Source organism: Talpa europaea, assembly GCF_964194135.1.
Source record: "Talpa europaea genome assembly, chromosome: 10".
NCBI lineage: Eukaryota > Metazoa > Chordata > Mammalia > Eulipotyphla > Talpidae > Talpa > Talpa europaea.
This window is the reverse complement of record NC_140077.1, coordinates 105,403,675-105,428,646: the sequence shown is the minus strand read 5'-3', so window position 1 is coordinate 105,428,646 and position 24,972 is coordinate 105,403,675. Positions and strand designations below refer to the sequence as shown.

Sequence of the window (24,972 nt, the reverse complement as noted above, 5' to 3'; positions counted from 1 at the left end):
CAGTCATTTGTTTTTTTACAACACAGTTTCTACGTTATTGACTCAAAGTCCAGTCACTAGAGCCCCCTGCCTTTCTTGCTAGCTCCTTACTCTTTCTTTTTTTTTTTTTTTTTTTAGAGGCAGGTTTATTTATTTATTTATTTGTTTGTTTGTTTTTTGTTTTTATACATGCACTGGGTACAGTCAGAAGCGCGGGAGGGTGAGAGAATTCACCAGAGCCAGAGCAGGGAGCAGAGCAGGCAGAAGGACCGAAGTACACTGCTGAGAGGAGCAGCGGGCTGCAGGAGAGGTCTGCACGCCATGTGGGACCCTCCTCCGGTGGCCGGGGAGCAGCCGGGGATCAAACCGGCGCCGCAGAGGCCGCGGGCAGCTTCGCAACCCAGCGCTCTACCGCTGCGCCACTGGGGAGGCCCTCCTTACTCTTTCTCTTGTGTTGATGTTGAGTGGTAGTTGCTCAGATGAACTTTGTTTCTTTCCATGCCTGGAGCAATAAGCTAGTCATGTAAAGTAACTCTGCCCTCCCCTGCACTGAATCAGAGGTGATTCAGGCTGTGAGCTGAAGCATACCTGTGCGCCCACCTGGGTCCACAGCCTGGGTAGGGAGGTGTTCCATGAGGGCCATCTGGCTGCTGGGGCTTGAGCTCAGTAGGAAAGCTTGGTGTACCCAGCACCCCTTCAAGCCTGTTTTCGGCTGTGACCCTTGTCCACTGCTGGAAATGCAGTTGTGACCAAGGAGCTGGGATGGCAGTGGGAGGACCCAGATAGTCATTCTGTCTCCTCGGTTACCCTGGACTTAAGCAGAAGATGACTATGGAGGCAGAGTGGCCAGATGCAACGATCACTGTAGCTCATCAGTAAAGGCAGCTGGATCCGGTAATGAGAAGGTCCAGTTCTGTCTCGGGCCTGCAGCTCTGTAACATGGATCAGCCTTAGCACTATTAAACTCAGATTGAAGAAATCATATTAAACAGGCCAGCTCTAGACAGCCTAAATTAACAGTTGCTCTACCCAATGAGAGAGCCAGTTATTAAATAGACCTCGACGATTTTAGTGACAGTTATAAGAGGCTTTGACTAGGAAGTAACTTAACTGTTAATTGAAAACCGAAAGTTAGTATGTGCCATCTAATACATTCAATTAATGCCATTATATTTGCTTAATACAATCTTGGGAAGCAGTCTAGCTGAACATTTGAAAAAATGGGTTTTTGAGGTTGGACAGAACTTGGCTGGAATTCTGGCTCTTTGCTATTTATTTAGCAATGTGACTGTGGCAAGAAGGACCTTCATCCGCGTACTCTATTATGCTGGATAATAATACCTACCATGTTGGGTTCTTGTGAAGAATAAATGAGAAACTACACCTAAAGTGCTTATTGTATCTGGTACTTAGTTCTAAGTACATGTGACCTATTAACTTAGCCAGCTGAATGTTTACAACAAGACTTCCTTCACATGACACTGTATATTACTGGATAGTAATAGATGCCATTTTTCATCACTCTGATGTTTTGATTTTAGATAATATGCTTATTGTCCCTTAACACATTTTTATATGATCTCATCCATAGCATGAGTTTGGATTTACGCTTTCCTTATTTCTTCCAGAATGTGATGGCAGCTCATGTGTTCCTAGAGTTATTTTCCTGTTTATTCTCGGTCTCCATGCCAGAGGCTCTCAAACTCAGAGACAGTGACCCAGGACCTTCTTACATGCAAACTCCCAGGACCAGATGTAATATAGGCCTGAGCAATGGGAATCAGCACTTGCAGACAGCACCCAGGGGATTCATGGACACGCATGGAGGACGTGTGAGCTCAGGGCGCGTGCTGGCCACTGGCTGTTGGTGTTCCCTCACTGGCCTAGCGTTCAGAAGACCTGGCTTCTAGTTTTATGTGTGATCTCAAGGATCTTAATTGAGGATCTGCATAATCCCCACCCTCTCAGCCTCCCAGGCTGTGGTGACATCAGATGAGGATGGGAGATAACAACCCTTTGGAAAGAGGTGGTCTTTTCAAATGAACAAGGTGTTAAAATAGGGATAAGATCTGCCCTGTCTCCTTCTGGGACAGTTTTGGCCATGAAAGCAGATAACACAGGTCAAAATACTTTGTAAATTCACTTAGTAGATGAGTAGTGAAAGGAGGTTGTAGGGGTCTTAAGTCAGTTCGAGAATGTGTCTCTGCCCCTGATGTGAGTCTAATGTTTGAAGAACTATCCGCCATGGCTCAGGATGCTGAATGAGTGTCATTGTTTATTGCTGTGAAATCAGCTCTTCTGTCCTGTGCGTGATGCTGTTCAGACACGTGGATGGTGATGTCGGTACATAAAACTCCTTCCAAATGGAAACGTTACCAGCTTGGCCACTCTCTGAGGTCATGTGTATCCCAGAATGTTGTAAGGAATCTCTGTCCACCACCGACAGGTCCTCCCAGGTGCCTCCATGCTGTGGGCAGAGGGGGAAGAAGTGTTCTCTGTAACTGGAGGTTCCGCTGTGAAGTTTGGGAGATTTTCTTCAGTTGACTCTAACCATTGTTTTATTTCTTCCACTTCCTCTATTCTAGCTGAAGTGGAAGAGAAGATGCATGTGGGCATTTAGATTCATATACAAATGAATCAGTATATAGAAAAGTCTAAGCGAGTCCATTATGTAGCCTAGAGTTTCACTGAGGATGGCAACTCTGGAACATAATGAAATAACTAGTATTTATTGTGGAAAGACTCTGGGGATGTAGAAATAGTTTATAATAGAAGTTATGGGAACATTCACTTTTTTTTCCTAAAGGAAGTCATCTTGTCATTAATATCTAAGGACCTGTGTTGTTCCAGCCTCTCAAACCCAGTCTTTCATGCTCCCGTTGGTATGGAGGCCTTAGGAAAAGCCTCTGGCTTCCAGCTGAGGCCTGGGCACATTGTATGTGAATGGAAACCCAACTCTTCCTTTCATTTTGGTTATTTGTGGAACAAACAGTGAACTGAAAGGATCCATGATCCCACTTTGGCCCAAAGCCAGCTTCGTGGTGTCTTGGGGATACTTCTAACACTGTAATGTGGTGCCAAGACAAAACAAAACTGCTGGCCTAATGAACAAAAATTGAGAGCAAAGAGGGAGGCAAATTCAGTGACATAGACCTAGATAGAGTGGCATCTGGTGAATAAATGCTTTATAAAGGATTTCACAGTGTGTGGACTTTGCATTTAGTTGGATTTGTAAGCATTAAGTGAACCGGGTGTTTCAAAAAATGGTGCCTGGTACAGAGTCAGTGCCATGATGTCCACTCTATTATTATTGCTTATGTTCTCGTTATATGCTTGTTGGAAAATCATAGCTTTAGATGATTGAGCAAGCATTTCCATTTATGGGTAAATTATAAAATTTGGCACATTGCCAGGAGGAAATAGGTAGAAAATGGTAGACATCAAGGGACTAGGAGCAATAATTCAGAGACATAGACTTGGGAGAGCCCAGCTGTTTGGTACTTCCCTCCACTGTTACCAGCTGCTTCCTACTCCTGCCTCTGGAGGGCCCTTCCCCCAGCCAGACCCTTGCCTTCACCCCCGTGTGAATTGGCCATCCGGTGGAAGGCCCGTGCTCATGCCTTTCCCCTCTGACTGTACTCATCCAAACTTTTTTCATCCTCCAATGTCCAGCCACATGCCACCTCCTTCTGGAAGTCTTGATCAAGTCAGGCCTGGACACTCATGTTCTTTCTAGACTTTGGCTGGTGTCGCGCATGTGGCCCTGAGAGGCTACCTTGTCTGGTCATTAGGGATTTAGTACATCTGGATTTAGTCAGAGAGGACCAGGAAGTAAACACCAGAAGAAGAGACGCCGGGTGTTTTTATTTCATTCGTTGATCAACTACTGTCCCAGCATATCTAGCACATTGCCTTGTACATAATAGATATTTTGATGTTTCCTGAATAAATAAGTGGATGTGTGACTAGGGATACAGGGACTAGGTAGTGGTGTGTGTGTGTGTGTGTGTGTGTGTGTGTGTGTGTGTGTGTAGTGAATGTGAGGGAGTGAGAGGCAAAGCTAAGGGGAGATTTAATAGAGTTGCAGTGGATCAGGTCAGGTTGATAAATGGAGGTTTGGCTGATGCTGGCCCTCTGGGGTGGCAGGGGGGTGGGAGAGAAGTGAGTCACTTGAGCGGAGGTGTGTGGGATTGACTAGAGATGGTTGTTGCTGAAAGATGGACGACTCCTAATTGTTGTAGAAGTCCAAAAGGGAAAAGATCATGTTTGAGACAGACATTGCTGTCTGTATATAAAGGAAAATGTAAATATTTTGTAGAAAGAAATAAAGGACAATGAACAACAAAAACAAAACTACTCAAGAATCAGTGATGGCTCTAAGATTCATGTTTGAAAGGTGCTCTCTACTTGTAGAAATGAAATTACCAAGTAGGCAAACTTGACTGTGTTTGGTATGAGTTGCCTATGACATATCAAGTTAAAAATAATTGGCAGTATATCACTAGCCTGGTTGTTTATCATGACATCAAACTCTCTGGATAAGCATGTGTGATATTTATATTTGTAACAAGTAAAACTGGATTTAGCTGTCCAATTTCTTTCTTTGAAGATAACATTCTGTCTGCAAAAATTTAGGCGTCTCAAACTTTGAAATCCATTAAATTTCAATTTCATAGAGTAGCTATGTGTGGAGCAAAGGTGACGGACTCTCTCATTGGTCTTCATATCCTTATTTCCATGCACAGTGTTCACCAGTGCCTGGAACCCCCCCAAAATAGGGACTGTATGTTTTGCAGAGCTTATGAAAAAAATTTAAATCTCTGTTGCCGGAGAAGAAAGGAGTAATTTGGAAGCTTCCACAAACACTCTCCACAGGGATTGTAGAATACTCTGCATTATTGACAAAGTTAATTGCATGGATGAAGGGTACAGGGTGTCCCAGGAGTCCCAGTAACGTTCAGCTAGTTCCCAATCCTCCACGTTTTTCTTTTTTGTTTACAACTTTACCAATGATTTTCAGCAAATTAATAAATTTCAGCAGTTTTCAGAAGCCTCATAGACTAGATGGATTTCATGGGAACATATACTTTGTGTTTAACATTTTTGCCAGATATAAATAAATAGACTAAATTAGAGTGAGAAGCATAGTACATTATACATAGAATATATATGCAAAGAATTTTAGCATTAGACATTATTCCAGAGCTTATCCGGTCCCAGCTCTTCACTCCAGGTAAAGACAATGAAGACCAGAGAGGTTAAGTGACTAGCTAAAGCTCACACAGCTAATTATGGGTTGAGACTGCATCAAAGCCCGATCTCCATGTCTTGAGGCTTCAATATCCTCTTTCTACTTCCCTCCTCTGAAGAAAATCTTCGTTGCATGCTTCCTTCCATGCCTAAATTAACTCCTGATCTTCCAGTTAGAATTAGACAAAATTTCCCCCTGCTTTTGTTAATTGCACAATAGAAAGACTTTAATTAGAGTGCAAACCTCCTTCCTTTTAAGGCTCCTGTGGGTGCAGGGGCACTTTGGGTGCACCCATAATCATTTTTTGATGTCCTTGAGTTTCTCCTCCTTGTAAGTCTGCTCGAAAAGGAGAGCTTGCACCATCTAGTGGATCTACGAAGAGGCTTTCAGGTTAATTTTTTGGTAGCCCTACTCTAAAAAGAAGAAAGGGACCCTATTTTGGCTTAACTACTCAGTAGACTCTCACGTGGACTCCTTTGTTCCTGTCATGAGGGTGAGTTAGCAGCCCAGGATGACGGGAGGGTCATTTCATACCTCACGGGGTGAACAAGGCTCCTACTAACCAATCTCTTTCATTCTAACGGTAGAAGGAAGGTAATGAAGTAGGTACCTCAACCTTATTTTTTTCCACCAGCGCTTGGTTCTCTTAGTGGTTAATTCTCTCACTCATTAACTCTTCTCTCCTGGCCTTTCCATCATGGTTGGGAATGAGTCCAGTCCACCCACCACTCCTGAGATGTCCTCTCGTACTCATCTGGGCAGTTACCTTACTTAGCAGTGAATAGTCTTCCTCCCTGAGGATAAATGAATTTTTGGAAGCTTCCAGATCACTTTTGTTTTCCTTCAATAGAGGTTTAAAATCTTTTCACAAGCTCTAAAGGAGACTTTTCCTGTGTGGCAGGAGCTGGTGTCTGTCCCACAGGGTGACTTGATTGACAGGAGTGGCACAGGGCTGGGATCCTGCCGACTATGCCATGACCCGTGATGCTTGCTCACCTCCCTGCCTGCTTCTTTGAAAGAAAGCTATTGGTCCACCTTTACATTTACAAAGTACTACTCATTAAAACCCAGCGGTGTTTGTTTTATTTTACTTTTTTACCCTTGTTACTCCATCGGCTGATCTAACTTAAATGGCAGCTCAGAACCTGTGTAGTGCGCTTGTCTTTGTGGTTCCCCCATGGTGCAGGTCAGAATCAGAGGGAAGTTTGGCCCCACTCCTGGAAATTCTGATTTACCTGGAGCTGGGTGGGCCTTGTGCATTTTTTTTTAACAGTTCCCCAGGTGATTCTGACGTGGAGCCAGAGTTGAGAACCACTGCTCTCTTGTATCGACTCTGATGAATTTCACCTGCTTTTGTGGTTTCTAGGTGTAAGATGCTCAGGGAGTTGTTCGGAGGAAATATTTGCAGGAGTCCGTCCTGATCTGTTGCTGGGAGCAGCTTACTTCTGTTCAATGTAGCTGTGCTGGTGGAGGAGGGGTGGGTGTGAGTCCTCCAAAATGCCATCCCTGAACTCTTGTAATGGGAGACTACATCTTTGACCTTCATCAGTCAGCATGGATGATACAACTGTTCAATTTCAAAGTATTTCTACTCAGGGAGTAGGGGACGAGTATCAAGGAATTGTTAGCATTCATGTCTTGGCTTTTCCTCAAAACAGTGTAAGAACCATGAAATTTGGTATCAGGCAGACATGGTCTCTGGTGCATCTTGTCTCTGCCACTTCTTGTGTACTCCTGCAGTAAGTTTTTTTGAGCCTCTGAAAGATGAAAGGTCTGATGCTGGCCTTACATGGCCAAGATAATTTAATTCGTGTCATGTGTAAGGAGCACCTGACAATGCTTGGCACAGAGCTGTAACTCCGTACAGGCTAGCTGTTTCTGGAAATACTTCAAATAGTGGTAATGATTAACAGGAATCTTTTTTTTTCTTTTTTTTTTATAAATTTTATTTTTATATTCCCCATACAATTGCAACCCCAATCCCTCCCCTCCTGCCCCCCACTCCCCAAAAACTGTCTCTGGTTCATAGTTTTTTGTTGATTTTGATTTTCACTTTCTTACAGTTATTCATTTTCCTGGTCCCTTATTTAAGTTTTCTAGATTCCTGCTATGAGTGAGACCATCCGGTATTTTTCTTTTTCTTTCTGGCTTATTTCGCTGAGCATGATCCCTTCCAGCGCCATCCATGTTGCTGCAAATTGCATGTGTTTATCTTTTTTGAATGCTGAGTAATGTTCCATGGTATGTATGTACCACATCTTCTTGATCCAGTCATCTATTTTTGGGCATTTGGGTTGTTTCCAAAGCTTAGCTATTGTAAATAGTGCTGCTATAAACATAGGGGTGCAGGTGCTCTTTGGAATTGATGTTTCTGTGTCCTTTGGGTAAATACCTAGGAGTGGAATTGCTGGATCATATGGAAGCTCTATGTTTAGTAGGTCCAGAAATCTCCACACAGCTCTCCACAGTGGTTGGACCAGTTTGCACTCCCACCAGTAGTGCAGGAGAGTTCCTTTTTCTCCACACCCTCGCCAACATTTGTTGTTGCTAGTTTTTTTAATATGTGCCATTCTCACTGGTGTAAGATGGTATCTCATGGTAGTTTTGATTTGCATTTCCCTGATTACAAGTGATGTTGAACATTTTTTCATATGCCTTAACAGGAATCTTAAACAATGATTTTCTTCCTTTGGAAATGGTGCCTAAGATGCAGGATGGCTTCATGGCCTACATGTCCAGTTGCCCATCTGATGGGTGAAGTATGGGCATGGCAAAGGGAATGGGCATTGGCAGAGATCCCAGCATGAAAATTGGTACTAGGAATTTCCATCCTCACATAATCAACATGTTTTACTCTGGGCTTATCACATATCATACTAATCCTTTAATATGTAACTGATCCTTGGAAGAGCTGATTTCATCGATCATTCATCTTGAGTTTTCCTAAGGGTATAGAATACAGATTTTTATTTAAACAGTGTCAAAAGTGGATTAGTGGGGAATAAGGGATAAGCATTTGGGGGGATTACTTTGGTATAAGTCATCCATGGTGCCATGGGGTGGTATGGGCTGTGCACATCCAGAGGGGTTGGATCATTGAAGCTGAGAAGAGGAGAAGATGGGGTGGGAGACTGGAAGGTGGTGAGGCTCCCCACAAATGCCCTTGGTTTTGAATTGCTCTGCAGAGTTCCTTTTGAGGACTGCCTATGGGTTGCCATAAAGTTGTCTTGGTGTCATCTTTGTCCTTTGCCATCCATTGGCCGGGTCTGGAGTATAATACCTATTTATTGAAGTGCTGGGCCTAGAGTCTAGAGCATGTCTATGAGTCAGTGTAAACGAAACTGCACGGCTGAGGCACCTGTAATGCACTTTCAGAAAATGCAACAACTTTCAGATGGAGGGTCCCTTCCCCATCTGAGTTCTGACAATGTTGGGAATTATGAACAAAGAGTGAGGCAGATGGAAGAAATAACTGGAGTATGGGTTTGCACCTGTGGGCAAGGTTGCCCAATATTGAAACCCAGAATTGAACAGACTCACCTGGACCCAGTACGGAAGCTGTGATGGGAGGAGCAGAGAAGAAGGTGTGCCTCCTGCTGGCAGCCTGGCCTCAAGAGAGAGGAGGGGCCAGGCTTCCCTAAGTGACAGGTTCCTCCTCCTCCCTTGGGAAGAGTGATGGAGGGAGGCAGGGAGAGGCCAGGAACCCTCTGCTAGGAGAACCTGCGTGTGGGAACCAGCCAGCATTGGGATATCTCCATCAGGTCTTCAGTTAGCTAGCCTTCTTAAATTTTAGCAAATTTGCAAGTAGTAATTCATATTAAAAAATAGAGGTGGTGGTTTAATATCATTTCCATGCTCAGGAGTGTCAGGTGGGTCTCTGAGGTAATGCAGACCTCTTCACTTGTTTGTAAAAATCCCTCCTAAGCTGGATCCATCCTGCCTATTAACCTGCTTTACCCATGAATTTCAAGTGCAAACCTGAAGTGAGAGCAGTGTCCTCATCGTCCTGTCCCCTTGTTGTCATGTTCACGTTCCTGTTGGATTATTCTTTCAACTTCCCGTTTATGCAAAATATAGTCATCTGTGAAGTCCCACTACAGTCCCCTCTTTTGGCTAAAGCCTTGCACTTGAGTGCCCATGATTTCTCTCATCTTGAAACTGCCCCTGAGCTTTCACTGGGGCCCTGCAGTCCTGCCCTTGTCTCATCATGTGACTCAAACAGCTGATTGCCCAGAGGGACAGGGTGTTCTCATACTTCTCTGTATCATCAGCTGCTAGTATATTGTACACATGAAAAAAGCACTCGATAAATATGCGATCGGTTGAGTAAGTGCATCAGAAGGAAGTGGCCAGCACTCTTAGCGCTGCATTAGAATAGAGCTCTGTGTTACTTCTGCTGGAAGATAAAATTACCAAGGCAAAGAGCTGAAATTAGCTCTTATTTCATGTCACTGACACAGGATCAAAGAATCTTGTATTTTTGGAACTGAGAGGATGGATCAGCTAGTTCAGCACCATCGTGTTACAGCTGAGAACACTAGACTCCTGACTTGAAAAGAAATATTCATTCTGTGAGCTTAATATTTGTGAGCGAAACAGAAGATGTGAAATAGATGGGTTTTTCAATTCCTTAACATTAGACTGTCCCCAGAAGGTTTATGTGGCGGCTTTCTATTTGCGCTTTCTATTTGCATTCGGGAGTCCTCTAAGTGTTCTCAACTGCTTTTCTATTATCTCGCAGAGCCTCGCTCCTTTATCCTCTCACCACATTCTGTGGCGGAAGGCACTTTCACCGATGCTTTCACCAAATCTCATCATTAGCCTTCATTGACATTGAACTTACTGAGCTAGGGTGGGTGCCGGTCAGAGGCACCCCCTCCTCTTACAGCCACAGCCGTGGAGGCAGCAGAAGATGTGCAGAGTCACCCAAGGTCACCAGATAGTAAGGATTAAAATAATGTGCAAGCATTTTGTATCCCCACTGCAGGCCATTTCCTACGACTCTGTGATACTTTTTTCTTCCTTAAATTATAGTCTGTACACTCTAGGAATTCCAGTTTAGAAGGAAAGCATATTTGCAATACCCCTTATCAACAAAGAGAACAGTTAGCCTAACTGCATAAGCACCAGGGGAAAAAGCGAGGCGTGAAGCTTGGAGATGAGACAGCCTGGCTTGACGAGGGCTGGGGCAGAGGTGCGGCCCGCCCTGAGCCAGAGGCAGCAGTGGATATGGCAGCAGGGCATTGGTGCTCAGCTCCTCCTGGTTCCAGGCAGGTCTCCTGGTGCAGCGTCCATATTGGTCTTAGGTTGTGGAGAAGCCTGAGACATCAGTGATCACATTTAACTCTTGGACCAAAATAGCAAATAAACACAGTGTTTTGGTTATTTCTTTCCATTGAATGTTAAATACTTCAGGCTTTTAATTAAAAAAATTTAACTTGAGCATTGGCTCCTAGTTTGTTTATTAGTTAACAGATGAGTAAGTCCATTTTTTAAAAGTTTTCAAACACTGAGTTTTGTCACATTAATGAGTCTCAAAGTCCATTTGGTAAGTTGCAGTAAGCACATAAAAACATCACACAATGGAGAAAATCAGTGTGTTGTAATGGTAAATATACATTATCATGGAATGTGATTTTTGTGATGGGTCATGGTTTTGAAAAGTTTGAAAAAACACTACTCGCATACTTTAGAAGACTATTTGGAAGGACAGGTTATGAGATTAATTTTGACACTACATTTCTGCTTAATCATGGGTTGAAATGTTAGTTTTCTTTTGAATTCATTTATGAATTCATTCACTTACCAGATACCTTTTGCTCATCCATTGTAATGACAGTCACTGTTGTAAATGTGGGGAATGAGATCTATAAAGCAAGTTATTTAAAGAGTGCATCATCTCATCTTGAGAGAAGTCACTGTATCAGGTTGAATAGGCTTTCGCTGCAGATGATAGCGAACTCCCTTTAGAGGTCCTTTCCTGCTCCACAGCTGGGACAAATATAGCTTCACTTGGATGCAGAGGAAGACAGGAAATGACAAGTTTTAAAGTTAGTTTCTTCCCAGAGAAGAGAGAGAGAATGAATATTGGGGAGACTAGTAGTGTCGACCATATACCTCAGAGCTTCTTAGATATTAATGAAATTTTGTTTTGATGGGAAGCTGGAAGTTTCTGTTGTTCTGTGTGCTAGGAAAGTCCAGGCTGGACAGACATTGGGCAGAACAGGTTGTCCACTGCACAGGAGTGCCCTGCAGAGCGGGCAAATGGGAGAGACGAAGTTTACATTCTGCTTGCCAGACCCGTGTGCCCTGAGCGGGACTGTGTCCGCCCTTAGGAAGGGTGGACATCGGCACAGGGCACCTTCTGCTCTAGCCAAGCCATCTGCTTATCAAAATTTGGGCCCAGGGGAGGCTACTCCACCCAGGGGGACTCTTTTACTAATATGCAAAAATGCCCATCTGGGATGGTTTTGAATCCAGGCTGAGTCCCAGGTAGCCTAGCTATGGCTGTAAGCATTTGACCCTACACATTCCTGGTTCTGCCCCTTCTAGCTGCACCTAGTTTTCCCACCTTCCTAGTCAGGAAACCAAACTATATTCATTGTGTTAACACACACACATACACACCCCCTCACACACCCCCTCACGCACTGTAAGTTTTAGAGTGTGAACCAGCCCAAGGTCCTGTGAAGCCACCTCTCTCTGACTCTGTAGTAACCCAGGTCACTCTCTCCTGTCATAGGAGAGAATTGGGCCTGGAAATTAGACTTACTTTTACTTTTGATTTGAAATGGAAAATTAGGTTCCTTTTTTTCTAATTTCAACAAGTGCAAGAGGAAGATAATACTGTACCAAAGGATTCCGTTCTTAAGATTTTGAATTATGTTGGGCCTCCCTGGTGGCGCAGCAGTTGAGCGCTGGGTGGCGAAGCTGCCCGCAGCCTCTGCAGCGCCGGTTCGATCCCCGGCTGCTCCCCAGCCACCGGAGGAGGGTCCCACATGGCGCGCAGACCTCTCCTGCCGCCCGCTGCTCCCCTCAGCAGTGTACTTCGGTCCTTCTGCCTGCTCTGTTCCCCGCTCTGGCTCTGGTGAATTCTCTCACCCTCCCGCGCTTCTGACTGTACCCAGCGCTTGTATAAATAAATAAATCTTAAAAAAAAAAAGATTTTGAATTATGAAAAAATAGGAAGGATCCCACCCTTCCTGCACAGAGAAATTAAAAATGTAACAAACAACTCACACAAAACCCCACCCTATCTGTGGCAGCCAGGTGCTAATTGTCTCAGGAGCAACTGTGGCGAGAGGAGAAAGAATCCAGTCTGAAAGTTGGTGAGAATCTTTTTCTCTTGCCCTGCACGCTTCTGAGAAACATTAAAATTAATCAGCAACAAATGCCCTGCAAGTTTTTCTTCAAGTAGTTGGAAGAAACCCTCCAATCAAGGAAAATGAGAAGTCTGTGGTCTGTTCCTTTCACCTTTGCAGCATGATTTTTTTTTCTGAAGGCCCTGCTCTCCCCTCACTGTTATGTCTGACTTGCATTTCAGGCAAGATAGAGAAAACCCGGACAGGATGCTCCACTGCGTGCCTTACCTGTGACCATGCACTGCCAGACACTGAGCAGGCGTGTGGGATGACGACATGGCCAGAAAGACTAGAATCAGGGGATTTGTTCGGGCAGACCCCTGTGTGTTTTCTTAGACTTCCAGTGTGTTGGGGTCTTTCTGTCTTTTGTGGAAAATAAGCCAGGAGTGAAATCTGTCTTCTCTCATCAGAGATTGCCATGGTTGCAGTTTTGGGGAGGATTCTAGGACCGTGGGTCTGTGTATAAAATCCCACCCCCCAAATTGTGCATATAACCCAGAAGGTAGATGGAACAGGCGGAGGGGGTGAGGGGTGGCAACAGATACCACCTTCTTATATTGTTCTTAGGCTCCTTATTCTCAAAAGCTGTGGGTTGAGACTGGCAATCATTTCTCCTCCACTGTTGGGTTTAAATTCAGTCTCATCAGAATTCAATAGTGTTGTCTTCTTAATCAAGAAGAGAAATTAGGGGGAAGCCTGAGGAAGCACTTCTTTTGCCCCAGTGGATCACTCCTCTAGGTTGCTGTAATTCAAGGTTACGGTGTGAGTTAGGCTCTTTGTTCACAATGAAACGTTACTCATGTAAAAGGAAAATTTTCTCTGCGGTTCACGTACTGTCAAATTAATCGAATGGCCTTGCTAATGAAGGCAACCCCAAAGTGGGCTGTGAAAACCGAGTGTTTTTCCTTAGTAGCAGGGCTGCTGACTTCCACCTTGACACACGTATTGATTACCTCCGAGTACCCACCGGTGCACCAGGTGCTAGAGAATTCACAGCGTAGGTCAGACACAGGAGTATTTCAATAACTACACAAGTATATTTGCGATCTTAGAGGATGGATAGATGCACTAAGAAAACGGAGAAAAGGAATGGATTCAGCCTAGAAAAGAGGAAGCTGAGGACTTTATCAAGAATTCCAGAGCAGGGCCTTCCTGGTGGTGCAGGCAGTTGAGTGCTGCACTGTGAAACTGTCCATGGCCTCTGCAGTGTGGGTTCGATCCTGGTGGCCGGTGAGAATCCCACATGGTGCGGCAGACCTCACCTGTCTTGCCTGCTGCTCCCCTCAGCAGCGTATTTCAGTCAGTCTGCCTGTTCTGTTCCCTGCTCTGTCTCCAGTAAATCCTCTCACCCTCCCGCGCATCTGGCCTGTACCCCGGTTCTTGTATAAAAATAAATAAACCTTTAAAAAAAAAAAAGAATTCCAGAGCAGGAAAGAAAGTCAGTTTCAGACCACATATTTCTCCATCACCACTTCTTAGCGTGAGGCACACTTTGAATTCCAGTCAGTGGAATCCTCCTTTATGTTTTCTGCTCAGAGAGGTCTGCTGAGTCGTGTTGGGGGGGTTGTGTGCCAGCTGCCCAGCATCAGCCTTCCCTTCCTTCCTAAGCCTGCTCATTCCGTCTTCTGGTGACTTGGGAGCTTACTCCAGTTCCTTTCGCTAAGTGCCTTTTCTGCTTAGGTTAAGTCTAAGATTAGGTGGACTCAGAGAACTGAAACATGAAACAATTTGCTGCCAGCAGCCCGTCATTACACAGTATGTGCCCCAAAACTGAGCAATGATATTGTTGCTGTGGGTATGGGCCTTCGTCTTGTGACTGGGAAGAATCTGGAACAATTAATACACGGGGAAGTGGTGGATCAAGTGGTCTTGGGAGTACTCTTCAGATCTTTGCTTCTGAGCTGAAACATCACAGCATTTCCCTGTTAATTCTGACCACAGAGCCACAGAGGAAATACCTTTCTTGTGTGACATTTGGAGTATTTCAATAACTACAATCTATTAGAGACAATCAAATATAATGGATCACGTATTGAGTTACACCCTAAGTTATATTATAAAGAAGCAGTAGGGCAGGAATTAGACACACACAGCACGAGAACGGAGGCTTCAGAAATAATCACTGCTGACTCCTCCAAGGAGAGGGTTATGCTAGGCAAGAGGAAGTTTATTATATTAATTATTATATTTAGTGTGCTACAGGCAGTGAGGAAATATATCTGGCAAAAGGACAGAGAGCCTGCCTTCTCTTTATTGTCTTTTCCTCAAAATATGTCTCTGAATTCCTCATTGTCGACATCGTTTTGATTTCTTCCTACCTCAGATATTTCAGAAAGAAAGAACCAAACGTGCTGAATTTGGGTGTCCCCTCCATTTGTGCCTCCAGCCTGCCCAGCCGTGATGTGATGAAGCCAGTGCCCCTGGATTGAAGGGCTGGGAGGGAGGGGGCCTGAACCTTTCACTGCAGGCTCACACACATAGAATAACTGAACGTTTTCTGTCCTGAATTTCTGGCTGAAACAGTGGGACGTTTCGCGGCGTACAGGGTGTCTTGTCTTCCCTTCTGTAGGAGAATGTTCTTTCTTGAGCCTTGTGTCCTTCCAGGGAAGACGAGGGCAGTGAGGAGTCCATCCAGGCTGCGCTCGGGCGGGCCGCCACCTGCCCGTCTCTCCCCGCAGCCACAAGCAGCTCTTAGCCGGTGTTCCTTGTCGGTCCAGACCCTTTCATTCCTGTTTCCTGCCATCCAGCCTCATCGTCCTGTCCCTGCAGCTGCTTCCAGCGGGCAGGCCTCACCTGGCTTCCTGGTTCCCTGAATTGTTGGAACTGCTGGCACCCGAGGGCTCCCAGGTGACCTCCGAGAACCAGTGCTTAGGTAGCTGGTTTTCTCCTGTGTGCCAACGGGAAAGTCAAGGAAGGGTGGCTTCTAACTTGGAGAGGGTGCACAGTCACCTGACCCCGCTGCCTGGCACCCGCCTGAGTGACAGAAGGCAGGACCCATCTGTTTCTTCCAGTGTGACTGGATCACAAGAAAAAACAATTAGCAGGTGGGAAATTTATTTTTCAGGACGCTCATAAACTTGCCACTACAGGAGGATCGTGGTGCTCATTTAGATGCAGATGGAACTGCCCCGCTCGAGCTGATTACAGAAAGGTCGGGACGTGTCTGTCCGCCCATTTTCACTCCTACTTTCTGTTGTGAGGTCAGGGGCTTCTGCTGTGTGGGTGTGGGAGCTGGACTTGACCCTGGTCTTCACTTTGGACAGTTTTGACTTTAGAGAAGTAGGACGTGACACATGGGGTCAGCTCCTTCCTTCCATTCACCCTCATCTTAAACTATTTTGTCCATTTCAGAGAAGCTTGACATTTTAATAATTAAAAAAATGAACCATGGGAGCTCTCAGTGAAGATAAAAAGCAGTCGATTGACTGTAAAGTCAGTTGCCAGCCTGTTCAGGGAGCTGGTGACAGCTAGTGCCCACTTCTTCCAGAGCTGCCCTCACTGGGCTGCAGCCCGGGGTGTGGGTGCTGGTGGGCAGGGACTGGCAGGGAGCACTGTCAGCTGGGTGGGGTACGTTGAGCATGTCTGGTTTACCCCAGCTCTAGACAGCATCAGGTTCCTCCATGCTTGGTTAAATCTGTTGATTTGATCCTCCTGCCACTGAGTATACAAAATCCAATGCTAATGTTGCCTTTGCCCAACAATGAACGACCTGTGACACATTTCTCAGGAAGCATCTCTGTCGGTAAGTGACACGTGCCTATATGTACAGTAGACCCTTGAACAACTTGGGGGTAGGGGTGCTCACCCCCAGGCAGTGAAAGATCTGCCTGTAACTTCCAAGTCGGTCCTCTGTATGTGGACTAGGGCTCTGCGTCCTTATCTGACTGACGTTCCAGTTGGTTGAAACCATGAACCCAAAACTGCAGATAGAAAAGAAAAACCCGCCTGCATGTGGGCCTGTGTTGTTCAAACCTGTATACATCTTACTGGATAGTTGGCAAAGCAATTATATATAAGTTGTATTACATTGAGTTTGAACAAAATATCGATACAAAAATTTCATGACGTAGGACTTATTTATTTTTTTTTAAAGATTTATTTATTTATTTATACATGCACTGGGTACAGTCAGAAGCGCGGGAGGGAGAGAAAATTCACCAGAGCCAGAGTGGGAAACAGAACAGGCAGATGAAATACACTGCTGAGGGGAGCAGCGGGCGGCAGGAGGGGTCTGCGCACCCTGTGGGACCCTCGCCCGGCGGCCGGAGATCGGCCGGGGATCAGCCAGGGATTGAACCAGCGCTGCAGAGGCTGCGGGCAGCTTCACAGCCCAGCGCTCAACCACTGCGCCACCAGGGGAGGCCCCATGACGCAGTACTTATTAACCCTACTTCATACACTGCACAATAATATTTTCAGTTTTAAATCTGGCCTAAACTGTTATCAAATCAATGCATTGATCTCACTGTCCACTTTGGGGTTTCAAACTATAATTTGAAAACATCAGTTTAAGAGGTTGGTAAAGGACGCTTGGCATAAAGGAGGGCTCAGGTAATTGCAAGTGGAGGGTGTAGAATGTGGGGAAAGGGATTTCAAAGGGTAGACTAAATGGGACTTAAGAGCTGTGTGATTAAGTACCAGAGTCAGGCCTCCATTCTAGAACTGACTGAACTTGCAGAACTTACTGAAAAGTAAGCACATAGGGTGCCTAAGCAGACACATTGTTTGGATTCACAGCTGACTTACCTTGTCAAGGATATTTGTGGGAACTGAGTTTTCCTTAAGTGATTGCTGTCATGTTGAGCTACTTTTACTGTGAAATAACCTTCTCAAGCTTTAGTAACCTTAAACTTTATTATTATTGTGTATTATAGGTAGTAAGGTAGAATCACATTTGCTATTCCAACTGGAATGTCTGTGTAATTTTGTCCTTATCTGCAATTCTTTAATCAAACATGGCAAATAAATATTGACAATCATCTATAAGGCTGAGTTATTATTTGCATCAACAACTGATTGTCCGTGGTAATTGGAGCATGAAAAGGAGGCTGCTTTCCTGTTCGGTTAATCCCTCCTCTTCTTCGGGGCATTAGCGGAAGCTTTATTTTTACATTCCGCACAGCAGAGTGGCCTCCCCTTGAGGTTCATCCTTAGCTTTCAAGTGATCACACTTAGGCCCTAGTCTCATCCTCCTTAAGGAGGGTGCCTATTTGGGGGATTAGAAGAAGGTTCTAAAAGGTAAGATAATGAGGCAGGAAAAGATTTTCTGGGATAAAAGGCTTCTAAAGGCTGTGAGGATATGGTGGCAGCATGAGAGGGTAAGAGAAAGGAACCAGATGTTCCTGGCTTGGGTACTATTTTAAGGGGAATGTGACCTCGATTTATAGAGTTTGCAACTGGATGCTTAATAGAATAGGGTTTTTAATATTTATAGCATGTTATATAAATGCTGCCCCTCCAAGTGCTTTTTTAAATCCGCTTAGCTTATAAATGACAGCTTTGATTTTTTTTTAAAAAAATCCTTTCATTTATCCAGCCTGTGAGTAGTAAACAATAGATACTTAATGCCCTCCTTTCATGTCAGCCCCCTGAAGACTGAGAGTTACATTCGAAAGAGTTTATTGCTGTGCTTTTGAGCTTATTGAGTTCATGTGTAACTGAAGGCGGGAGGAGCTGATGCTGCATTCTTGGTGCAGAGGTGGCTCCTGGGATTCTCTACGACACACCTGCTCGGTGTGCTCAGTAGGCGGGTTGGAAGTACGTTACTGCAGAAACTGCACGCATCGCCCATTTGGAGTGATTTGTGCTACTATTTTTTTATTAATGATCAAGACTGTTAGGGAGTCAGAGCATTACCTAAATGCTTTTGGATTAAGTTTCTGCTGAAGGGCCCTGAGATTGCAGTTGTGGGATGGGTTTGAGCTTGTTCAACCATTTGTTTGGGGGTGTTGGGAATCGTTTCCCCCTTAGTTCTGCTGTAGACAACAACGGTTATTTTGTAGGCCTTTAGAAAAATTGTCCCGGCTCTCTGGGGTCTTCCAAAACACATGCAGAGAAGAGGGAAAAATTAAAAATTAAGCTCAACTGTGCAAATGTAAGTGACGAGGTCCTTGAGGGCTGTGATTGATTCAGAACATGTTTATCAAGGGTCTTCTGTGGGCCAGACTCTGTGCACTGCACTGAAAGTGGTAAAGAAAAGAGTGTATGTGTGTGTGTGTGTGTGTGTGTGTGTATCCCAGGACAGCATTGAGATTGCCATGACCTTGGGACCAGAGAATACCAGCAAACACAAGGAGAGCAGCAGTTTCAGACACAGGGCAGCTGGGGAGTGGTGCTCATCTCAATGTTTTTTATTTGCCGAATGGTTGATGCTCATTTTCCCCCTTTGCTGTTCATGGGCCACACAAGCTCTCTGAAGTTCTCAGGTGGCACAGGGTGTGCCGTGTGTCTGAGTGCTCACGGCTCTGTCTCTGAGTTGGAGGTGACAGGTCTGACACTGTGCACACCTTGTTTAAAATAAAGAAAACAAAACTGATTTTTTTAATAGCCACCTGGACTCATCTATCTAGAACATGGCTGAGAACCAAGACATTTATAAAAGTAATTTCAGTCTTTATGCACAGATGCATCCACACAAGTCCTGTCTACCCTTGCACAGCAGATCTAGAGCTGGTTTCGCATCTGGTTTGTGGAATTTGGAAGCAGAAAATTATAAGGGGGATGGGACGTATTAGAAAAGGAATGACCCAGTATAGTATGGTGAAGAGACAGCACTTTTAAAAGGAAGAAGAAAGGAAAGAAAAACTGGAAAGGAGATGTGATTACTCAAAAAGTATCACCCTCTGTTTCTTTTACATCAAGTGCATTAGACTAGTGGCAGGGGAGATTTCTAAGATTTCTGGGATCTAATGTTGGAATCTGAAATTTCAAGCTGTTTCCCTGATGATTTTCGTGCATGTGGTTTGAGTATTTCTATACTACAGACAATAAGCCTGTTCATCACGTGACATTACATCGTGCTTTCAGACAAAAACATTTATGCTAGTTCTTAAAATATTCCCAATCAAAAGGTTTAACACTGAAGTTCTGAATCTGTAAGCATCAAATCTTCAGCCCTGTGAACAACGAGACTTTTCAGAGTTTTTTGTTCCCTGAAAGACATTTTACTGCATGGCAAATCATTCCACATAGAATATATTAATTTGGATTATTAAAAAAAGTCACACTTACTTTATAAACCATAACCTGTTATAGTACTTTATAAATAACACTTGGGCCTCCCTGGTGGCACAGGCAGTTGAGCGCCACACTGAGAAGCTGTGGGCAGCCTCTGCAGCGTGGGTTCGATCCCAGCCGGCCGGCGAGGGTCCCACATGGCGCAGCAGACCCTCTCCTCTCTCGCCTGCAGCTCCCCTCAGCAGTGTATTTCGTCAGTCTGCCTCTTCTGTTCCCTGCTCTGTCTCTGGTGAATCTTCTCACCCTCCTGCACATCTGACCTGTACCCTGGTTCTTGCATAAAAATAAATAAATCCGGGCCTCCCCGGTGGCGCAGCGGTTGAGCGCTGGGTTGCGAAGCTGCCCGCAGCTTCTGCAGCGCCGGTTCAATCCCCGGCTGCTCCCCAGCCACTGGAGGAGGGTCCCACATGGTGCGCAGACCTCTCCTGCCGCCCGCTGCTCCCCTCAGCAGTGTACTTCGGTCCTTCTGCCTGCTCTGCTCCCCGCTCTGGCTCTGGTGAATTCTCTCACCCTCCCACGCTTCTGACTGTACCCAGTGCTTGTATAAACAAAACAAACAAACAAACAAATAAATAAAATAAAACATGCCTCTATTAAAAATAAATAAATAAAAAAATAAATAACACTTAATGTATTTTATTGTGGTGTATAAATTTGACTTGCAACCTTGTAGAAACATTTGAACATCACAGTACTTTGTGTCTTTACCTCTCATTTTCCATTTATTATATTATTATTTTATTTGTGAGATCATATATATATATACACGCCATCTTCCTGAACAAGAAATATGTTCTTACATTTCAGCTCCTTATACATAGCAGGTCCCAGTAAATATTTGTTAAATGAAACAAGTTGCACTGTGCTTTCTAATTAATCTTTTATTGACCGTGTAAATACTTGCCATTATCTTTTTTTTCCCCCTTTGCGATTGCACATTAAAATCTTGATGATATTTGAACTGCATTTGATGATTAGAGGCATCGGAATACTTGCATTGCTTCTTTCTGCCTTTGCTTTCCCTTACTGAATTAAAGGGCGGAAGCAGCATGAGGTACATGGAGTGTGGAGAGGTTAGAGGCTTCACTGCAAGCTCTGAAGTGTGTCCTCGTGGCGGGTGTGTTCTTACCTTGATGGGGTTACAGCGGTGAGGCCAGGGGTCACTGGGGAGGCATGTCTCACAGCACCGGAGGATGCTCACCTGTGCTTGCTCTGTCGTTGGCCCAGGTGACTGTGGAGGAGGTCATGACCACCACTGCCTACCTAGATCTCTTCCTGCGCAGCATCTCCGAGCCAGCTCTGCTTGAGATCTTCCTCCGTTTTATCCTGCTGCACCAACATGAGAATGTCCACATCCTAGATACTCTCACGAGCCGAATCAACACCCCATTTCGGGTAAGGAGCACCCCAAGAAAAAAGGAACTTGTAACTCAGCACCAATTTCAAGAGTTTGTTTTGGGAATAAATTATGAATATATTTTTTTCTTCTCTTTCCCTTTTTTCCCCCCTTACAGCCATTACTTTTTCTGTTTTGGATGAAGGGAACTAGCTAATGTGTTTTGGTTTCAGGAGCTCTTCTGCCAGGGATGTGGCACTTACTGCCTTTTACAGGACATTTTTCTCAATTTATCTGGGTTGGCACTTTCTTCTTAGACCAGCAGAATGTGTTTCCGAGGAGGCTGAATGCAGTGGAATATATGGGCTTAAGTGCAAGTAAAGCTAGGGAACCAGGGTACAGCAAATCTGGTATTAGAGATTCTGTTTCCATCTGCAGTTGTTTTGAAATGGAAATCCGGGAAGTTGTGAATTTGGGTGGTCATTTGTTCTTTAGTTTGGAACTGATTAACTTTGAAAATTCTCTTAAACACGGAGTGCCACCCTTTCCAACCTCCTCCCCAAAGGCCATATCTGATTGCAATCATTATTTGAAAGCAAGAGAATAACAGTTTAATAATACATCGTTGAGTTTGTAGTACATGCAGATGTACTATGTGTAATAATAATAGCACAGATGGGGTAAGAAGGAATAAAGCCATGCAGGAGTACTGTTTCTCTATTTCACTGGCACTAGTTTAGTGTAAATCTGAAGTAGAGTTTGATTATTTAAGATGTACATAGTAAGGCCTAGAGCTTAAGAAATATAGTGAAAAAAATCATTAAAGGAATCAGTGTTATGCTCATGCAAAAGAAGACAGTTAAGGAGGAGTAGGGAGCAAAAAAACCATGCAGGATACACAGAAAACAAAAAGTAAAATGGCAGGATAAGTCAATAATGATATTAAATATGAATAGATTAATAACTTCAATCAAAAGGCAGAGATTGTCTGACTGAATAGAAAAACAAGATGCAGAGATACCAATAGGATGTTAAAGAATGGGAAGCGATTTCATGGGAATAGTAACCAAATCACAGGTGGGACAGACTTTAAAGGAGACTTTAAAATAAGTAATGTGGGCTAGGGGCTAAGTCTCAGGCCTGAGTTCGATCCCCAACCATGGAGCCGACCCACATGGCGCAGCAGACCTCTCCTATCTCGCTCGCTGCTCCCCTCAGCAGTGTATTTCAGTCAATCTGCCTGTTCTCCTCCCCACTCTGTCTCTGTTGAATCCTCTCACCCCCCACATCTCTGGCCTACACCCCACTTCTTCTGTGTGCATAAAAAATACAATAAGAAATGTTACTAGACAGAAGATGGGGGCAGTCTATAATGACAGGGTCAACCCCTCAGGAAGATACAGCAACTGTAAGTATACATGCATTTCAAATCAGAGCAAAACACATGAATTAGAAATTTCTGGCATTTACGGGAGAAAAAGAAATGTCAGCAGTAACTGAATGGGCATTTAATACCTTACTTTCCATAATGAGTAGAACAAGTAGATAGACTATCACAAGGACTCCTGAAACTGGAAGAAGGAGGTGTTGAGTGGTAACACTGGGAGCAAAGGGGACGTGAGGGCCCTGGTTGGGGTTCGAGGCTGTGGGGGTGAGCCTGTGGAGGAGGCAGGGTATGCCCTCCCAGGCAAGGAACAGCATGTGCAGTGCAATGGAAGTGATGGCTAACAGCTGGGTGACCTGAGCACAAGCTGTGTTTGGGGCAGGTCAAGGAAAGCTATTTCTTAAGACCTGTTAAGGATTTCATTGACTGGATTTTAAGCCCATTCCGTACAAAGAATGAGACCTAAATGACTTATGTGACTTGAGAGAATGATAAAAGCCTGCTCCTAAAAGGGCACCATTATTATATAACACACTGTTGGGAATCTTCCCTGTTTGACTGCTTATCTTTCCCATCAGAGATGGAAGGAATTCTTGTTTTTTAATGAGCTTCTCAGTAAAGTATATTATCACACTCTCAGCACTCTGGGAAATGGAAGCAAAGCCAAACTTGCTCCAAAGCCTGGGACTAAGAACCCTAGAGGGAGAACTGGGTAGAGTTTCTGTGGTGTTCTGTTAGCCCTGTCTTATTTGAAAATAGGAAAATAAGTGACAATAGTAGGAGATTGTGTGTGTGTGTGTGTGTGTGTGTGTGTCTACTGGAAAGTTGTAAGAGATGTTTATCTGCATCTTTAAAAGTTGTAAATGGGAGCTTGGGAGACTTGTGGGGGGCTAATTCCATGTAATGGCATAATTCCAGGCATAGCCTTTTAATGGAACCCTGCAGGGAAACCAGGAGCCTGGGTGTGCATTCTCTCTGAAAGTGGCATATTTTTATCAAAACCGTTTAAAAAAAAAAGAGGCATTTTACTTTGTAATTCTGATTTATTGACCATCTGTAGGGAACAGAGCTATCCTTCCAAAATCTGAAATCGAATGTGTTTATTGCTTCCCAGCTTTGCGTGGTGTCCCTGGCATTATTTAGAACTCTCATCGGTTTACACTGTGAAGATGTGATGTTACAGCTGATTCTAAGGTAAGTTGCTATCTCTCATTCCCATTAAAGAAAAACTCTCTCTGCTATTGCTGTTGTAGCTTTTCTTTGGTAATATAAGCTAAGTAGGGGTCATGCTTCTAAAGAAAATCATCAGGAAAATCAATTTAATTTCTGCATTATTTCCCAAGGTTAATTTTAGTTGTACTATTACAGGTTTTTTAGAAGCCAGATGCATTATAAATATACTCCTGGAAGCAATAGATAGAGAAATCTTGAGCAGTATTATGAAAGCTCTTTGCGTCCACGGCTGAATGTTTTTCTCCTGAAGCACATTTTTGCAGCAACACAGGTCTATGTTATTGAAAACAGCTGCTCCAAATATAAAATGCCGTTGATGGTTAGTGTCGAGGCCCTTGCTGTGGTGACGGTGCACATGCCGTGTGCACTCTCTGCCCTGAGTAGGTTTCAATTAAGCTCAGTAAATATTTAATGAGTACTTTGTGTCTACAGTTCAGAAGGGAGTATGGGATAGAGCGGGTGAATTGAAAGGATTTACAGACAGGGCACACATGTATGTCCAGCGGAAGCTGGGAAAAGTTCAGCGTGGCTGGAGTTTGAAGACAGGTGTTGGGAGTGGAGGTGAACTACTCTTAAGACGTTAATTTGGTGACTTGGAAGGGGACTCAGGAGTGTCTAGTCCTGCCTTGGCCCTGCTCTGAGTCTCCTTCTGGAGGGGTCCCTCAAGGAAGACTCAACTTCTATAAAGAAAGAGGTGGGAATTGGCCAGGGTTTGTGCTCCGACACTCCTCTCTGGTATCATGGAAACAAGAAGGAAAAATACGAGGGGTCTTCCGGCTCACATGCCCCCTCCTGCTCTCCTCGTGGGCTTTCTGACCCTTTCTTGGACTTGTCCTTGGGAACAGGGTGGAAGAAGCAGCGAGCTGGGGAGAGGGCAGAGATTTGGGATGCCCCCAGTCCACATGGGGGTCTTAACATGACCTGAGCAGAGTTGCTGTGGAGATGGCATTTCTGGAGTGGTAGCTGTGGTCTAGGAAGGGGATGGCAAACGAGGGACCTGGGAACAGCAGCAGCAACCAGGAATGGGCTAGAAATGCAAATTCTCGGCTTTTCCCAGGTGTGATGATCAGAGACTTGGGGAAGATGGGCAGCATTTGTGTCTTAACAGACTCTCGGGTTCTGCTGATGTAGACTGCACGTTGCAGACATGCATAGCTGAATTTGAGAACCACTGGCTTTAGGAATAGTGCAG

General features: G+C 44.5%; 1 protein-coding gene across 1 annotated transcript in view; it reads left to right on the top strand.

The window, feature by feature from the left end:
- FHIP1A (FHF complex subunit HOOK interacting protein 1A) overlaps window positions 1–24,972 on the top strand; it is a gene marked incomplete at its 5' end in the record, with an annotated part of 74,359 nt that overhangs the window by 27,121 nt on the left and 22,266 nt on the right. The window contains 2 exons of the mRNA XM_084245233.1: window positions 21,055–21,222; window positions 23,662–23,741. Coding sequence (XP_084101359.1) covers window positions 21,055–21,222; window positions 23,662–23,741 — 248 coding nt within the window. The remainder of the gene's footprint in view (window positions 1–21,054; window positions 21,223–23,661; window positions 23,742–24,972) is intronic.